At 36.5% G+C, this 14,305-nt stretch overlaps 1 protein-coding gene across 3 annotated transcripts in view; it reads left to right on the top strand.

Moving 5' to 3' along the window:
- CC2D2B (coiled-coil and C2 domain containing 2B) overlaps positions 1–14,305 on the top strand; it is a 102,729-nt gene that overhangs the window by 64,745 nt on the left and 23,679 nt on the right. For all 3 annotated transcript variants that reach the window (XM_043597095.1, XM_043597096.1, XM_043597097.1), the window contains 6 exons: positions 178–270; positions 456–547; positions 2,080–2,250; positions 3,483–3,579; positions 4,420–4,529; positions 10,377–10,470. In XM_043597095.1, the coding sequence (XP_043453030.1) occupies positions 178–270; positions 456–547; positions 2,080–2,250; positions 3,483–3,579; positions 4,420–4,529; positions 10,377–10,470 (657 nt within the window). The remainder of the gene's footprint in view (positions 1–177; positions 271–455; positions 548–2,079; positions 2,251–3,482; positions 3,580–4,419; positions 4,530–10,376; positions 10,471–14,305) is intronic.

The raw sequence follows: 14,305 nt of genomic DNA on the forward strand, positions 1-14,305 counted from the left end.
GAATGGACTTATCCTAGAAGCAAACAAAAGAATCAAAAGCTCTTCTTACCTAATGCTCAGTGATTTCCAGCATCTCCTATCCATGAACCAAAGTGAACATTTAATATTTTATTGTAGTGTATCATAGCTGAGCTCTGTGACATTGAAGAGGTGAAACTAACTTAATTCTCTGTTTAGGAATATGAAACTCAGATAGAGAAGGATATCCCCATTTCAGATGTCAATTCTATTACTGCACAACGGATTAATTCTGCCAATTTTCTGAAAAAGGTAACAATGGCAAAATAGTATCATTAATATGTTTGCATTCACTTTTGTGAAATCCTCCTAATCTCCTTTTCCATTCATTGCTTGCAAAAATTAGGAGTGAAAAATAGTGGCACCATTACCATTGTAAATACTTAATCTTCAAATAGAAACTGTTATTTCTTTAAATTAAATTTATTTTTTTGTAGATGAAAAAGTTGATAATGAGAAGAATTGTCAAAGTTAGCAAAGTTAACTTATCGGATGTTGTGGCTGATTATGAAGAAATTGTATCTGCAAGGTACATAGTAAAAATTATTATTTAAATATGAAATATAAAGCTGTAAGATAATGCCTTCAAATTTCTCTATGTTCTCTGTTCTAATATTAAGTTACATGCAAAGGATGCATTTACAAAGCTTAAAGTGAAATATAGTGACTTAAAATATATTATTAATTTTTTTAATGTTTATTTATTTTTGAGAGAGAGAGAGAGACAGAGTGTGAGCCGGGGGAGGAGCAGAGAGAGAGGGGGACACAGAATCCAAAACAGGCTCCAGGCTCTGAGCTGTCAGCACAGAGCCTGATGTGGCGCTCTAACCCACGGATCACGAGATCATGACCTGAGCCAAAGTTGGATGCTTAACCAGCTGAGCCACCCAGGCGCCCCATTTTGTTATTTTTTTATTAGGGTTTTTTTTTTGGTTATTTAAAATTGCACTTTGGACATATCTATATGATATGTATTTTCAGTTGCATAGCATTTTAATTTTTTAATGTTCATTTTTTAAGAGAAAGCACAAGCCGGGGAGGGGCAGAGAGAGACACACACACACAGAATCTGAAGGGGGCTCTAGGCTCTGAGGTGTCAGCACAGAGCCCGTTGTGGGGCTTGAACCCAACAGCCATGAGACCATGACCTGAGCCGTAATTGGACGCTTTAGCTGACTGAGGCACCCAGGTGCCCCGGTAGTATTTCAGTTTTTAACCCTCTCCTTATTGAGCGTTTTTAGGCGAGAAAGAAAAAGAAAAGAAATACCTTTGTCCCAAATTCGTTTTGTCCTAAGATTTTCCTGTCCTGGAACCGCTACTGGAAAAGTCACTGCTGGCAGCACCACACATTAAGCCTACAATCTCCCCCTTTCAAAACTGAATCCTCAACCATACATGGTGCTGCGATCCACAGACAGCAGTTGGGGGAGCCTTTGGCTGAACTCAATTCTTATATCATTCTGTCTCTGAAACTTAGCGGTGGGACCGGTACTATGCATGCCATGTTTCTGGGAACCCTCCCTGGGGCCACATGCAGATTCCTAATGTTACTAATAAGGCTTTAAATTGGTTTGGATGCAGAAATCTATTGTATTTTATTTTCTTTTTTTGGGGGCGGGGGGGGGAAATGCGTGTGGCCATAAAACTATAATTCCATGGATTTGTGTTGGCAGCCTGTGTAACTAACTCCTGTCTCAAAGCCATGCAGAAAAGTTGAGTGTCTAACCACTTTCAAGAGAGCAATTCCTGAAAAATGAATAATATTCTGAAAGAACATCATGTTTTGTGGAATTACCTCTACTTGTCTCTTCTTGGGCCATGTACCCAAAGGGCATGGAGCAATCACATTTTCTCATAACATGACAGTGAGCCTAGCATCTCTTCTATGCTCCAAAAAAGCTTCTTTCCTTCGGTTTAAGACAACTCTGTATCCGCTCCACAATGGAGAACATATGGGTTCAGAATAATGGCCTTATTTACAATAGTTAACTTTAAAAATTGATGTCTTTTAAAACAAAGTAATCTTGTGTATATGCGGATGATCACTTTTTTACTCTTTAGCCAGTTGACATATGCAGTTTGTAAGCTTGTTGAACGACAAAGAAAGTTAAAGCCTCAGAGGAAAGAAAGGAGAAAGGTGGCTGCACAGACTATCTGTGATGGAGATATTAAGATTCTTGTTAGAATACTGCGGGCTTACAATATTCCTACCAGAAACACAACAGTTAATAGGTAAGACAGTGTGCACCAGTTTTTACAGTTGCAAAAGCTCTGTCTTAAATATAATTTCCAAACTGTCCTATGTGTAAAACTCTGCACTTTATTAATGCTCCATATACAGAAATGGAATGAAAGCTGAAGTCTTCATTTGGATAGTCATACTGTCATTGCCATGTCTTAAGAGTTTTCAGAAGTTTGAGATGCACAAAGTAACTTCAGCATGTGTATTTTGGGGTGACATATCAAATAAATACCTTTGTCCCTATTCCCTGTTGTGGAAACTTGTGATGCTGCTCTTGCCAAGTGCACTGTTCTCTGCCACTGGCCCCTCTTAGTATTGAAAGTAGGCTCTGTCTGAGACTTGTCATTTGGGTTGACCTCTGCAAAAATCAGATCTTACCCAACTCTTCTGCAGGCACTCTCTGTGTTTTATTTATGTTTCTTGAGCCAAGGATATGTGGGGCCAGAATAGACATTGCCATTTAGTGGCCACATTAAGGCATCATGAATATTAAATGCTCATGTATATTTAGTGTATCCTGAATATTGAGTGTCTTATATATTTAGTCTCATGTATGAATCGTATATTATGGATATTTAGAACCCAGGTATCTCAGGAATATTAAGTATCCCTTCCTATGTTTAACACCTATGTGCTCTTTTTGTCTTATGTTAACCACATCCCATGATTTCTACATGTGAAAAAATATTTTGCTTACTAGGTACTAATCTATAGATTATCTATAAAACCTAATTTATAAAACCTCTCAAAAGTTTTTCCTATGTTTTATAAACTACATCCTTATTTATCCAATAGAACTGATGTTCTCAAAACAAATGCACATTTCAAAGGCTAACTTTTATGAAATAAGGACATCATAAAATCACCACCATTTTCTGTAGTCATCAATTTGTAAAAGACAGAATATTATAATACCTAAAACAGGAAGGATATAATCTCCATGTATCGCTTACCTTATTTTTCTCCTTTGCAAAGTCCATTAAAAACTTATCACAAACTGGATCCAATACATAGTTCCGCACTTAGGAGCCAGTCTTCCAGAATAGTGATTATCAAATGTTTAGCTCTAACCACCTATGATAAGAAGATACAAAGCAAATTTTCAGATCCAGGGTAACTGAATTCTTTATCTCCATGAACATAGGCAAAACGCTACTGATTCCCACCAACACTAATGTTAAAATTACTTAAAGTGTTTACCTCTAACTCATTTTTCCTGAAGAGCCTTGGATCTGCCCACTTATTTGATATCATCCGTATCTCACCTCAGACATAAGGAAACAGTCAAATCAGTATCTTCAGATGAGATCTTAAATGAGGTAAGTATTTAATAACACTTCTATAAAGTTCAATTTTGATTATGTTTGCCCTGAATTGTGACTGGCTGCTATCTGGCCTCTCCATCTCTAGCGTCTTGAGCTTCCAGTTGACTTTCTATAACACAATGAACGTGCTCTTTATAAAATGTAATCCTAACCAATTCATTCCATGCTCCCCTGCTCTCAGGGCCTACAGAATAAGGTACAAGCTCCTTTAGAATACCTGCAAAAATCTGTGATGATCTGGCCCTTACCTACAAATCAGCCACATCACTCTCCACCCCACGACAGTATCATATCATATCATATCATATCATATCATATCATATCATATCATATCATACTTCTACTTCTAGAAGGTCTCTTGCCCTTTCCTTTACCTGGAATGGCCTCCACACAGCTCCATGTTATTGGCCACATGAAACTTCCTACTTAACATTTCAGAGCTCAAACATGTTTTCTCTGTGAAGCTCTCCTTTTCCTTACCCCAGAAAATTAATCATTGGCCTTCCTGAGTAACTATTCTACCTTGAATATATTTCTTTTATTTTTCACATTTCATTGCAATTTTATTTGTTTACCTGTTTAACTTCCCCTGACAGGCTATACAATCCTTAAAGGTAAGTTCCATTTATGTTTTGATCCTAGAAAAGTACCTGATATTGAATAGGACCAATAAATATTTATTAAATGAATGAACCACTACTGGCTGTTTGAAAACCTGGAAAAAGTAAGCCATCCAGTTGTCAGTCAGTAACCAAGTAATGTCCTAGCCTTCTCCCTCTTACCAGCTTTATAAAATATTTCAAAAATCTAGTCAGTGTTTATTATGTGTTTCAGGGTACTATATACCCTTTCGTGGAAGTTTCCTTTCAACACACTGTATACCGAACCAGTACTGCAAGTGGATCTCATCCATGCTGGAACGAAGAAATTAAAGTAGATTTTATGTAGGTTGGAATCTATTTCTCTTCAGCTTCTAAAAACGAGCAATAACAAAATTGTTTTCTTACGCCATTTATCGAAAATAATGATTGAGATATGATTTATTTTTTAAGCTTTTAAATTATGAAATATTTCTTAGATAGGCATGAATATATATGCAAATGTAAGTTCTGAGGAAAAATGATAGTATGAATACCCATGTATTGGCCATCCAGCTTAAATAGAATATGACCATTACCTTTGAAGGCCAGGACCTCATCGTATTCCCTCTCCTTCCCCCTGGAGGTAACAACCACTAATCTGTGTTAACATTCCCTCTCTTTATGATTTTATATCATTAATATTTATCCCTAACTATGTATTATTTACTTGTGGATGTTTATATAAATTGAATCGTCTTTTGCAATCTTGTTTATTTGCTCTCAGTTATTTTGAGAGATTCATCTGTGTTCATACTCATAGCTTTCCTCTCTCCTCCTTCCTCCCTTCTATTTTCTTTCGTTCTTTGTTACCTCTTCTCCCTTCTTCCTCTTTTCTTTCCTTCCTTCTTTTATTTTCATTTCTAGATAGTATCCTACTGGACTAAAATGCCATAATTTTTTCTACTTTTTCCTGGTGATACACATTTTTCTTGTTTTAGGCTTTTTCTATTGCAAGTAATGTTGCTCTGAACATTCTTGTACTTGTCTTCTGGAGCACACGTGCAACAGTTTCTTTTTAAGACAGTAGTGCTCAAACGTTTTTGTGCCTTAGAATCACCTGTATGCTTCTTAAACCATTGCTGGGCCCCACCTTCATAGCTTCTAATTCAGTAGGTCTGGGGTAGGTCTTGATGATTCCATTTCCAACAAGTTCCCAGGTGTTACTGATGCTACTTAGTGAGGAGATATTTTGAGAGCCTCTGCTCTAGGATATATGTCCAGGAGTAGAATTGCTAGGTTATAGTTGAATTCAGCTTCAGCTTTACTAGATAATACCAAACTGTTTTGTAGTGACTGTACCAATATACACTCCCAATAGCAATATACAAAAGTTCTATTGTGTGTCGTATCTTCAATAATATTTTGTACTTTTAAAATTATGTTTTCCAATATGATAGATCTAAAATGATATTATCATTGTGGTTTAAATTACATTCCCTGTTTTCTAATGAGATTGAATTTTTTCCCCATTTTAAAAAAATCAATAGACTACTTTTTAGAGCAGTTTTAGGCTCACAGTAAACTTGAGTAGAAAGTGCAGAGAGTTCTCATATACACCCTTCCCACAATACACACACATACAGCTTCCCTCAGCATCAGTGTGGTATGTTTGTTACGATCCGTGAACCAATGTTGACACATCATTATCAACCATTACTTGAGAGTTCACTCTCATGTTGTGCATTTTATGGGTTTTGGCAAATGTATAAGGACATGAACCCACCACTATAATATCATACAGCATTGTGTTACTGCCCTAAAAATATTCTCTGTTTCATCTATTCATCCCTTCATCCTTCCCCTGGGACCTCTAGCAACCACTGACATTTTTACTGCCTCCATAGCTTTTTCCCTTTCCCAGAATGTCATTGCATTAACTATGGGTAGGCCTTATCCAATCAGTTGAAGGCTTAACAGGAAAAAGACTTACCTCCCCCTAGGGAGACTCAAACTGCAACTCTTCCCTGGGCCTCCAGCCTGCTGGTCTACCCTGCAGATTTTGGACTTGCATACCCCACAATCACATGAGTCAGCACTACAAAAGGTAATTTGCTTTACTCAAGGTCTACTAATTTTTTTTTAATGTAGAAATAACACTTCACATGAATCCTACCCCGTTAACCTTTAAAGTGTGTAGTATATTACTGTTGGCTGTAGGTACAATGTTGCACAGCAGATCTTTAGAACTTACTCGTCTTGCTTAACTGAAACTTAATGCCTATTGATTAGTAACTCCCCATTTGCCTCTCCCAGGCCCTGGCAACTAACATTCCACTCTTTGATTTTTTGAAGTTGACTGTTTTAGATGTCTCAGATAAGTGGAATTATTCAGTACTTGTCTTTTGGTGACTGGTTTATTGGTTTATTTTAGTTAGCATAAGGTCCTCAAGGTTCATCCATGTTGTCACATATTGCAGAATTTCCTTATTTTATAAGGGTGAATAGTATTTATTTCATTGTGTGTGTAGCACATTAGCTTTATCCATTCATCTGTCAACAGACATTTAGGATATTTTCGTATCTTGACTATTGTCTGCGCTACAATAAACATAAGAGTGCTAACATCTCTTTGAGATCCTGATTCAGATCTTTTGGATAGATGCCCAGAAATGGGATTGCTAGATCAGATGGCAAATCTGTTTTTAATTTTTTTGAAGAACCTCCATACTGTTTTCCATAGCAGCTGCATTGTTTTGCGTTCCTACTGGCAGCGTGCAAGGATTCCAGCTTTCCACATCTTTACTAACACTTGTCATCTTTCCTTTTTTGTTAAAAACAAAGCCAAAAAATTTGTCCAGGTGTGAGGTGGTATCTCATTGCTGTTTTGATTTGAATTTCCCTGATTATTAGTGAGCATTTTATTATTGGTTAACAATTATTGAGCTTTTTTTTTTTAATAATTTTATTTTATTTATTTATTTTTTCAACGTTTATTTATTTTTGGGACAGAGAGAGACAGAGCATGAGCGGGGGAGGGGCAGACAGAGAGGGAGACACAGAATCGGAAACAGGCTCCAGGCTCTGAGCCATCAGCCCAGAGCCCGACGCGGGGCTCGAACTCACGGACCGCGAGATCGTGACCTGGCTGAAGCCGGACGCTTAACCGACTGCGCCACCCAGGCGCCCTGAGCTTTTTTTTTTTAAAGATTTTATTTTATTTTATTTTTTAAGTAATCTCTACACCCAGCTTGGGGCTTGAATTTATAACCCCGAGGCAAAGAGTGCATGCTCTAGTGACCGAGCCAACCAGGCGCCCTGAGCACTTTTTCATATACTTGTTGGTCATTGTAGATCTTCTTTGGAAAATGTCTACTCAATTTTCAGCATATTTTAAAATTGGATTATTAATTTATTATTGAGTTGTATAAGTCCCTCATATGTTTTGGAGATTAACCCTTTATAATACATAAGGTTTATAAATATTTTCTCTCATGCCATACATTGCCTTTTCACTTCGATGATTGTTTCCTTTGCTGTGATGAAGATTTACATTTTGATATATTTCCATTTGATTATTTTTGTTTTTATTGCCCGTGCTTTGGCGTCATATCTATGAAATGAAATCATTGCCACAACATATGCCATGAAGCTTTTCTCTTGTGTTTTCTTCTACGAGCTTTACAGTTTTAAGTCTTTAATTTTAAGTCTTTAATCCATTTTGAATTGATTTTTGTGTGTGGTATAAAACAAGGGTCCAATTGACTATTTTCGCATGTTGATAGTTTTATTGATACCATTTGTTGAAGAGACTATTCTTTCCACGTTGTGTATTCTTGACATCCTTGTCAAAGATCGGTTGACCCAATATAGATGCGGGGATTTATATCTGGGCTCTCCATTCCATTGGTCTGTATGTCTGTCTCAATGCCAGTACCATAATATTTTGATTACTGTAGTTTGTAACGTATTTTGAAATCACGATGTTGGATGCCTTCAGCTTTGTTCGTCTTTCTCAAGATTTATGTTTGATGCTGTATCTATGTAAATAGACTTTTGTTATTGGAAATAAGGTACATTGATCAAGACAAATTTGAAACATAGAACTTAAAATTGTTCTCTAAACTCAATAAGCAATTTTCAGTTGTCACTTCCTATGTATCTTTAGCTCTCACTGGGGTGAAAGTAATATAGAGAACTGGCAACTACATCCATTATCAAACTCCTTTCTCTTGTCCTGGTTCCCTTTCCCCCTTCTGCCAATCTTGTTCATCTCCCTCAAGTTCTACAGATCATGTGGTTCCTGACTATTGGCATGGTTCTTTGATGGTGTCACTGTATTAAATAAAAGGATTTAGGAGAACACAAAATTGTAAGATAAATAAACTTACAAGTGAACTGAAGAGAAGAAGGCTGCAGAGTATTTGCAGTTACAGCAGCGAGATAAGCCAGGAACACATTTAGAGAACAACCAAGTAGATCAGAGGATTCAGCTAAGGCACAACCATTCAGTTACCCACTTTTCGTTCCATGACATACCAGAGCTCTGTTCCCTTCTCCACAGGACATTTTAGTGAATAAAGACCACATGCAAATGGGATAGATAGTAATAATAAATACATAGTAGATAGTTATTAGCCTTGTGAGCTCTACTGTGAAGGAGAAATTGTGAAATTTGAGTAAGTTTTGAGTAGAATACAAAATGCAGGACAATGCAGGACTTGAGTGATTGAAGGAACGTGCTAAGTTGACACACTCAAAAATGTTTGAGGATGACAGTTATCATTTCTCCTACTAGCGTAGTGCTGTAAGTATTCATGGCCTCATAAGTCTTTGCAACATGAAAAGGAACTCTGGAGGAGTAGGGTAGGGAAGTCCGCTTATCACTTAAAAATATAAGGAAACTTCAAACTGTTCTGTAATCTCAACTTACATTTTGCAATTGTCACTGACTGTAGGTCTCAGAAAGGTACAGAAACTGTCAGAGATCCTTTGAAATAGTTGCTTCCTTAGCAACAAGCTTCAATAATATTATCGGTGGCAGTTGGTATAGTGAAATGAGTTCAGGTAGGAGCTCTGTCATTTGCTGGTGGTATTTTCTCAAGCAAGTTATTTAACTTCTCTGAGCTGTTAGAAGTTTGATCATGGTCAAGATTCCATGCACAGGCTGGAGCTAAGAGTGAAGAAAGTTCATTGCTTGTGGTATACCACACTCTCCTTTCACTACCTCCAGAAATGTATCTAGTCAAGTAAACCATCAACAGACAGCTTGCAAATGCATTCCTCTGTCCCAGTTTCTAGTTGAAGAAAATAAATGCAGGAAAGAAAAAAAGCTTTATGGTTAAGCAGTCGTATTTTTTAGCTGACAGCAAAAGAGCAGTTTAACTGTATGTGGGAACTAGCAGAAGACAGCAGAATTTAAGATATTTAGACAATCTTTTTTTTTTTTAATTTTTTTTTTAACGTTTATTTATTTTTGAGACAGAGAGAGACAGAGCATGAACGGGGGAGGGTCAGAGAGAGAGGGAGACACAGAATCTGAAACAGGCTCCAGGCTCTGAGCAGTCGGCACAGAGCCCAACGCGGGGCTCGAACTCACGGACCGCGAGATCATGACCTGAGCCGAAGTCGGCCGCTTAACCGACTGAGCCACCCAGGCGCCCCTATTTGGACAATCTTAATGCACCATACTTTGGATAATTTGTTTGCAATGGATTGCTGTAGTAAAAGTCTTCCTGCTTGACATTGAAACACTTTTAATGCAAATTACCTCAAGAGAGGTACAGGATAGGGGCGCCTGGGTGGCGCAGTCGGTTAAGCGTCTGACTTCAGCCAGGTCACGATCTCGCGGTCCGGGAGTTCGAGCCCCGCATCAGGCTCTGGGCTGATGGCTCGGAGCCTGGAGCCTGTTTCCGATTCTGTGTCTCCCTCTCTCTCTGCCCCTCCCCCGTTCATGCTCTGTCTCTCTCTGTCCCAAAAATAAATAAACGTTGAAAAAAAAAATTTAAAAAAAAAAAAAAAAAAAGAGAGGTACAGGATAAATTACAAAGCACATACTGGCTTAAAGGAAGATAACAGTCATCTGCAAAACACATAGCTTTTTCTTAGCCTACACTTTGTAAAAGAAAAGAAAACAGGTAATTACATGGTTCTTTATTAATAATGCTCTTATAAAACAAGTTAAGCAATTTATATGTTTTTTTTTATTTACAGCTCACCAGGACATGATTATAGCTTCTCAAGCTTATCTAAAATAAAAGATAATATATATATCAACATTTTTGATGAAATGATTATTGAAAAACAGGTAATTTAGAATAATTATAACAATCAATGGTGAACTAATTTTAAGGTCAGACTGAATAAACCCTAGTAACATCTTTGTAAATTTGCTTTTAGATGCAATGTCTTTTTCCAACATTTTCTAAAAAGAACTTGGGGCAACTTGAAATAAAATCAGACATGTGACAAGTCAGTTAAAAAATATCAGAGATCATAAACCACATAGAGGAGGTGGAGGGGGTAAATATACCAAGATTTCAGGAGAAATAGGTTTCTGCAGTTTAACATTACATTTAAATGTGAGCTTTCTGGGAGCCAAGAAAATTGAAACGAAAAGAAAATGCATTCTGTATTTCTCACTGCCTGATCAAAGAAAACATACCACTTCGGCAAAAGACACCAAAATTATTCACAGAACTAAAACCCAGTTCTAGTCAATCAGATTTTTTAAATTACTGAATGTCTTCATCATAGATACGCAAAAGCTCCTAACAATGCTTAGTGTAATCTCTCAAATAAATATTAGCTTCCTTCCTACTAAACTTGGCACCAGAAGTATAAAGATGCATATCCATTATACCTCCTCTCTTGGGACTCTGATTAAACGCTTTATTATAAATGCTCATCAAATTCTATGGCCGTGCTGTTGAAGGAGCAATTAGTTCTATCTAGGGACTGGGGCTCAGAGGGAGAGAAGTTGAACTAGACCTTCAAGTATGGTTTAGGAATGAGTCTTCTATAAGAACTAAGAAACATAATGTCAATGTGTTCCAATTCAGTTTTCCAGGAGATGGGACACACATTCTTATTAAAATAGTTTCTATCAATTCTCCATAAATGCTTCATAAAAGGTAAAATATTGAACAGTAATTTGGTGATGGCTGTTCTCCAAGGAGTTAAACTGAGTAGTTTTCTGATTAAACTGATAATGAAAGAAAAAAAAAGGAGAGCTTGGGTGGCTCAGTCAGTTAAGTGTCTGACTCTTGATTTCAGCTCAGGTCTTGATCTCATGGTTGGGAGATCAAGCCCCGAGTAGGGTTCCATGTTGGGTGTGAAGCATGCTTAAGATTCTCTCTTTCCCTCTCCTTCTGCCCCTCCCCCACACATGTGCTCACATGCTCATTCTCTCTCTCTCCCTCAAAAAAATAAAAATAAAAATAAAAAAATAAACTGATAATGGGTAGAACTTGGGAAACCCAAAAAATGCCTCACAGACTTTCTCTCTCAGAAGTGAATTATCTGGTTTGACTGGAATTGAATAATATTTGATTCATAGTTAAATTCTTGTAAGTGCTTTGTGTTGTTATTGAATGAAATCCATATGCTTTAAGTATCAGGACATATGTGACAACATGAGCCTGCTATTTAGGAAAGGAAAGGGCCTGGCCTATGTTCTTGCCTTCCTCTCATGCACTGGGTTACAAGGTAACTACAGGCCAAAACATTCCTTTTTCTCATAAAAGACCCCACCTAGGCTGAGCCCCAGGATGACTACCCCGCTGAAAGAAGGTGTTGGTGTATCATCAACCACTGTTTTTTAGAAAACAGTTTCTTCCCATGCTTCAGTTTTCCTCTTGTCCTTGTGTATTTTTTCTTCCTGCTATCAACTATTTCTTACTTCCTGTGGGTTCCCCCTTCATTAGTTAACTTGTTAGCAGGAAGCTGAGGACTTGGAAGTCTCATAGAAATGTGGCCTATTTTTAGCACTGGGGATGAAAGAGCTGGGCTCTTTCTAAGACAAATTTGGAACCAATCTCTCTCTCATAGGAATGGAAATATTTTAAGACCATGAATTTATCTCTAGAGTATCTTAGACCACGTCTTTCATATTAGGTTATTTTTATTTTTTGTTATTTTCTATGTAGTATTATTTTCTCTTGACCTACTACTTATTTAATAATATGTTTTTATATATTTTCAAATGACTAATGTAACTTTTGATTTCAAATTCTAGTTTTATTGTATTGTAGTCAAAGTGCTTTTGTAATTTTTAATAATCAGAACTATGATTGTTGAAAAACATAACTCTTTAGAACTTTTTATTTTTGAGGTTTAATTTTAATTACATGCTTTTTCTAGAGTTTACAAACCACTTCAGGTAAGTTTGAATTATTCAGAGGCAAGAGACTCAACCTAGGATTTCTTAATTAAATTTGTATTGACAAGCTTATTCTGGCAAACATTTTGCTTTATATCCAAGGGGAAATAAATAGTGGAGACAAAAGGCTAAGAAAGTAAAAATGTCAGTGCTTCAGATCATGAAACCAAATATTGCTAGTATAACCCTAGAAGCCTCTTTTGTGCTCTATCCACATTCATTCCTCCCCACGAGTAACTATCTTAGCTTCTAACAGTATAGATTAGGTATCGCTTATTTTTGAATCTTGTATGATTGAAATCATACATTATGCATCCATCTGTGAGTGATTTATTTCTCTCTACACTGTGTTTGTGGAAGTCATCTGTAATGATGCTCATTGATTCTCATTGCTGTATGGTGTATTGTTGTAGGAATGTACCTTAACTTTTTTATGCATTCTACTATTGATAGATAATTTGTTTCTTTCTAGTTGTTGGCTCTTATATTTAACACTGATATAAATATAATTGTACATGTCTTGGGGACATCTGCATTTCTGATGGATATATAGTTAAGAGTAAAATTGCTATCTCTCGGACTGTGCATATGCCCAGCTCTAGTTGTTTAATGCCAAGCCATTTTCAGAAGGGTTGTGTCAATTCACACTTCCCACCACCAGTTTATGAGAGTTCTGGTTGATCGTATCCTTGTCATTACCTAGCATTGTCTGATTTTTTCATTTCAAACACACTGATGAAAGCAGCCATATCACCTTACGGTTTTAAGTCTCATTTTCATGATAACTCATGAAATTGAGCACTTTTTTCTATGTTTATTGGCCATTTTGATGTGAAATGTGTGTTTTGTGAAAGGTGTGTTCAAGTATTTTGCCCATTTTTTTCATTGATTTTTAACAGTTCTGTGTATAATCTGGATATGAGTACTTTGTCAGATATACAAGTATTTTTCCCACACTGGCTTGTCTTTTTTACTTTTTTACTTTTTTAATGTGTCTTTTGATGAACAGAAAATCTTGATTTAATGTACTGCAATGCAGTGGTGGTACTTTTTTGGTCCTCTTTAAGAAATATTGCCCACTTTAGATCATGAAGATATTATCTTGTTTTTGCTTCTAAAAGTTTAATCGTTTTACCTTTCACATTTAGATTTAAAATCCAACCAGAATTGATTTTTATGTGTCTGTGAGGTAGAGGTTCAGGATTATTTTTTTCCCCATAAGTATATTCAGTTGACCCACCACCATTTATGGAAAAGATCATCCCTTCCCCCACTGCATTACAAAGTCACCCTTTGTTATGAATCTGGTGACTGTATAAATGTGGGTTTATTTCTGGACTCTGTTCTGTTCTATTAGTCTAATATGTATCCTTGCATTGATACCACACTGTCTTAATTACTAAAGCTTTGTCATAAATTTCGATATCCAGAAATCTAAGTTTTTCAGCTTTGTTTTTCTTCCTCAAGATTGCTTTGGCTATTCTTAGCCCTTTGTATTTCCATATAAGTATTAAAATCAGTTTATTGCTTTCCAAAAACAAGACAAAACCTGCTAGTATTTTTATTAGGATGGATTGAATACATAGATCGATTTAATTAGAACTGACACCTTTATAATACTGATCTTTCCAATCCCACATACATGGTATATGTCCCCTCTCCCCCTTTAATTTTCTTTGTATTAGTCAGTATTCTCCAGAGAAACAGAATCAATAGGATAGATAGATAGAGATATACATGATATATAGATATAGATATATCA

Source organism: Prionailurus bengalensis, chromosome D2 (assembly GCF_016509475.1).
Source record: "Prionailurus bengalensis isolate Pbe53 chromosome D2, Fcat_Pben_1.1_paternal_pri, whole genome shotgun sequence".
In the NCBI taxonomy this organism is placed as follows: domain Eukaryota; kingdom Metazoa; phylum Chordata; class Mammalia; order Carnivora; family Felidae; genus Prionailurus; species Prionailurus bengalensis.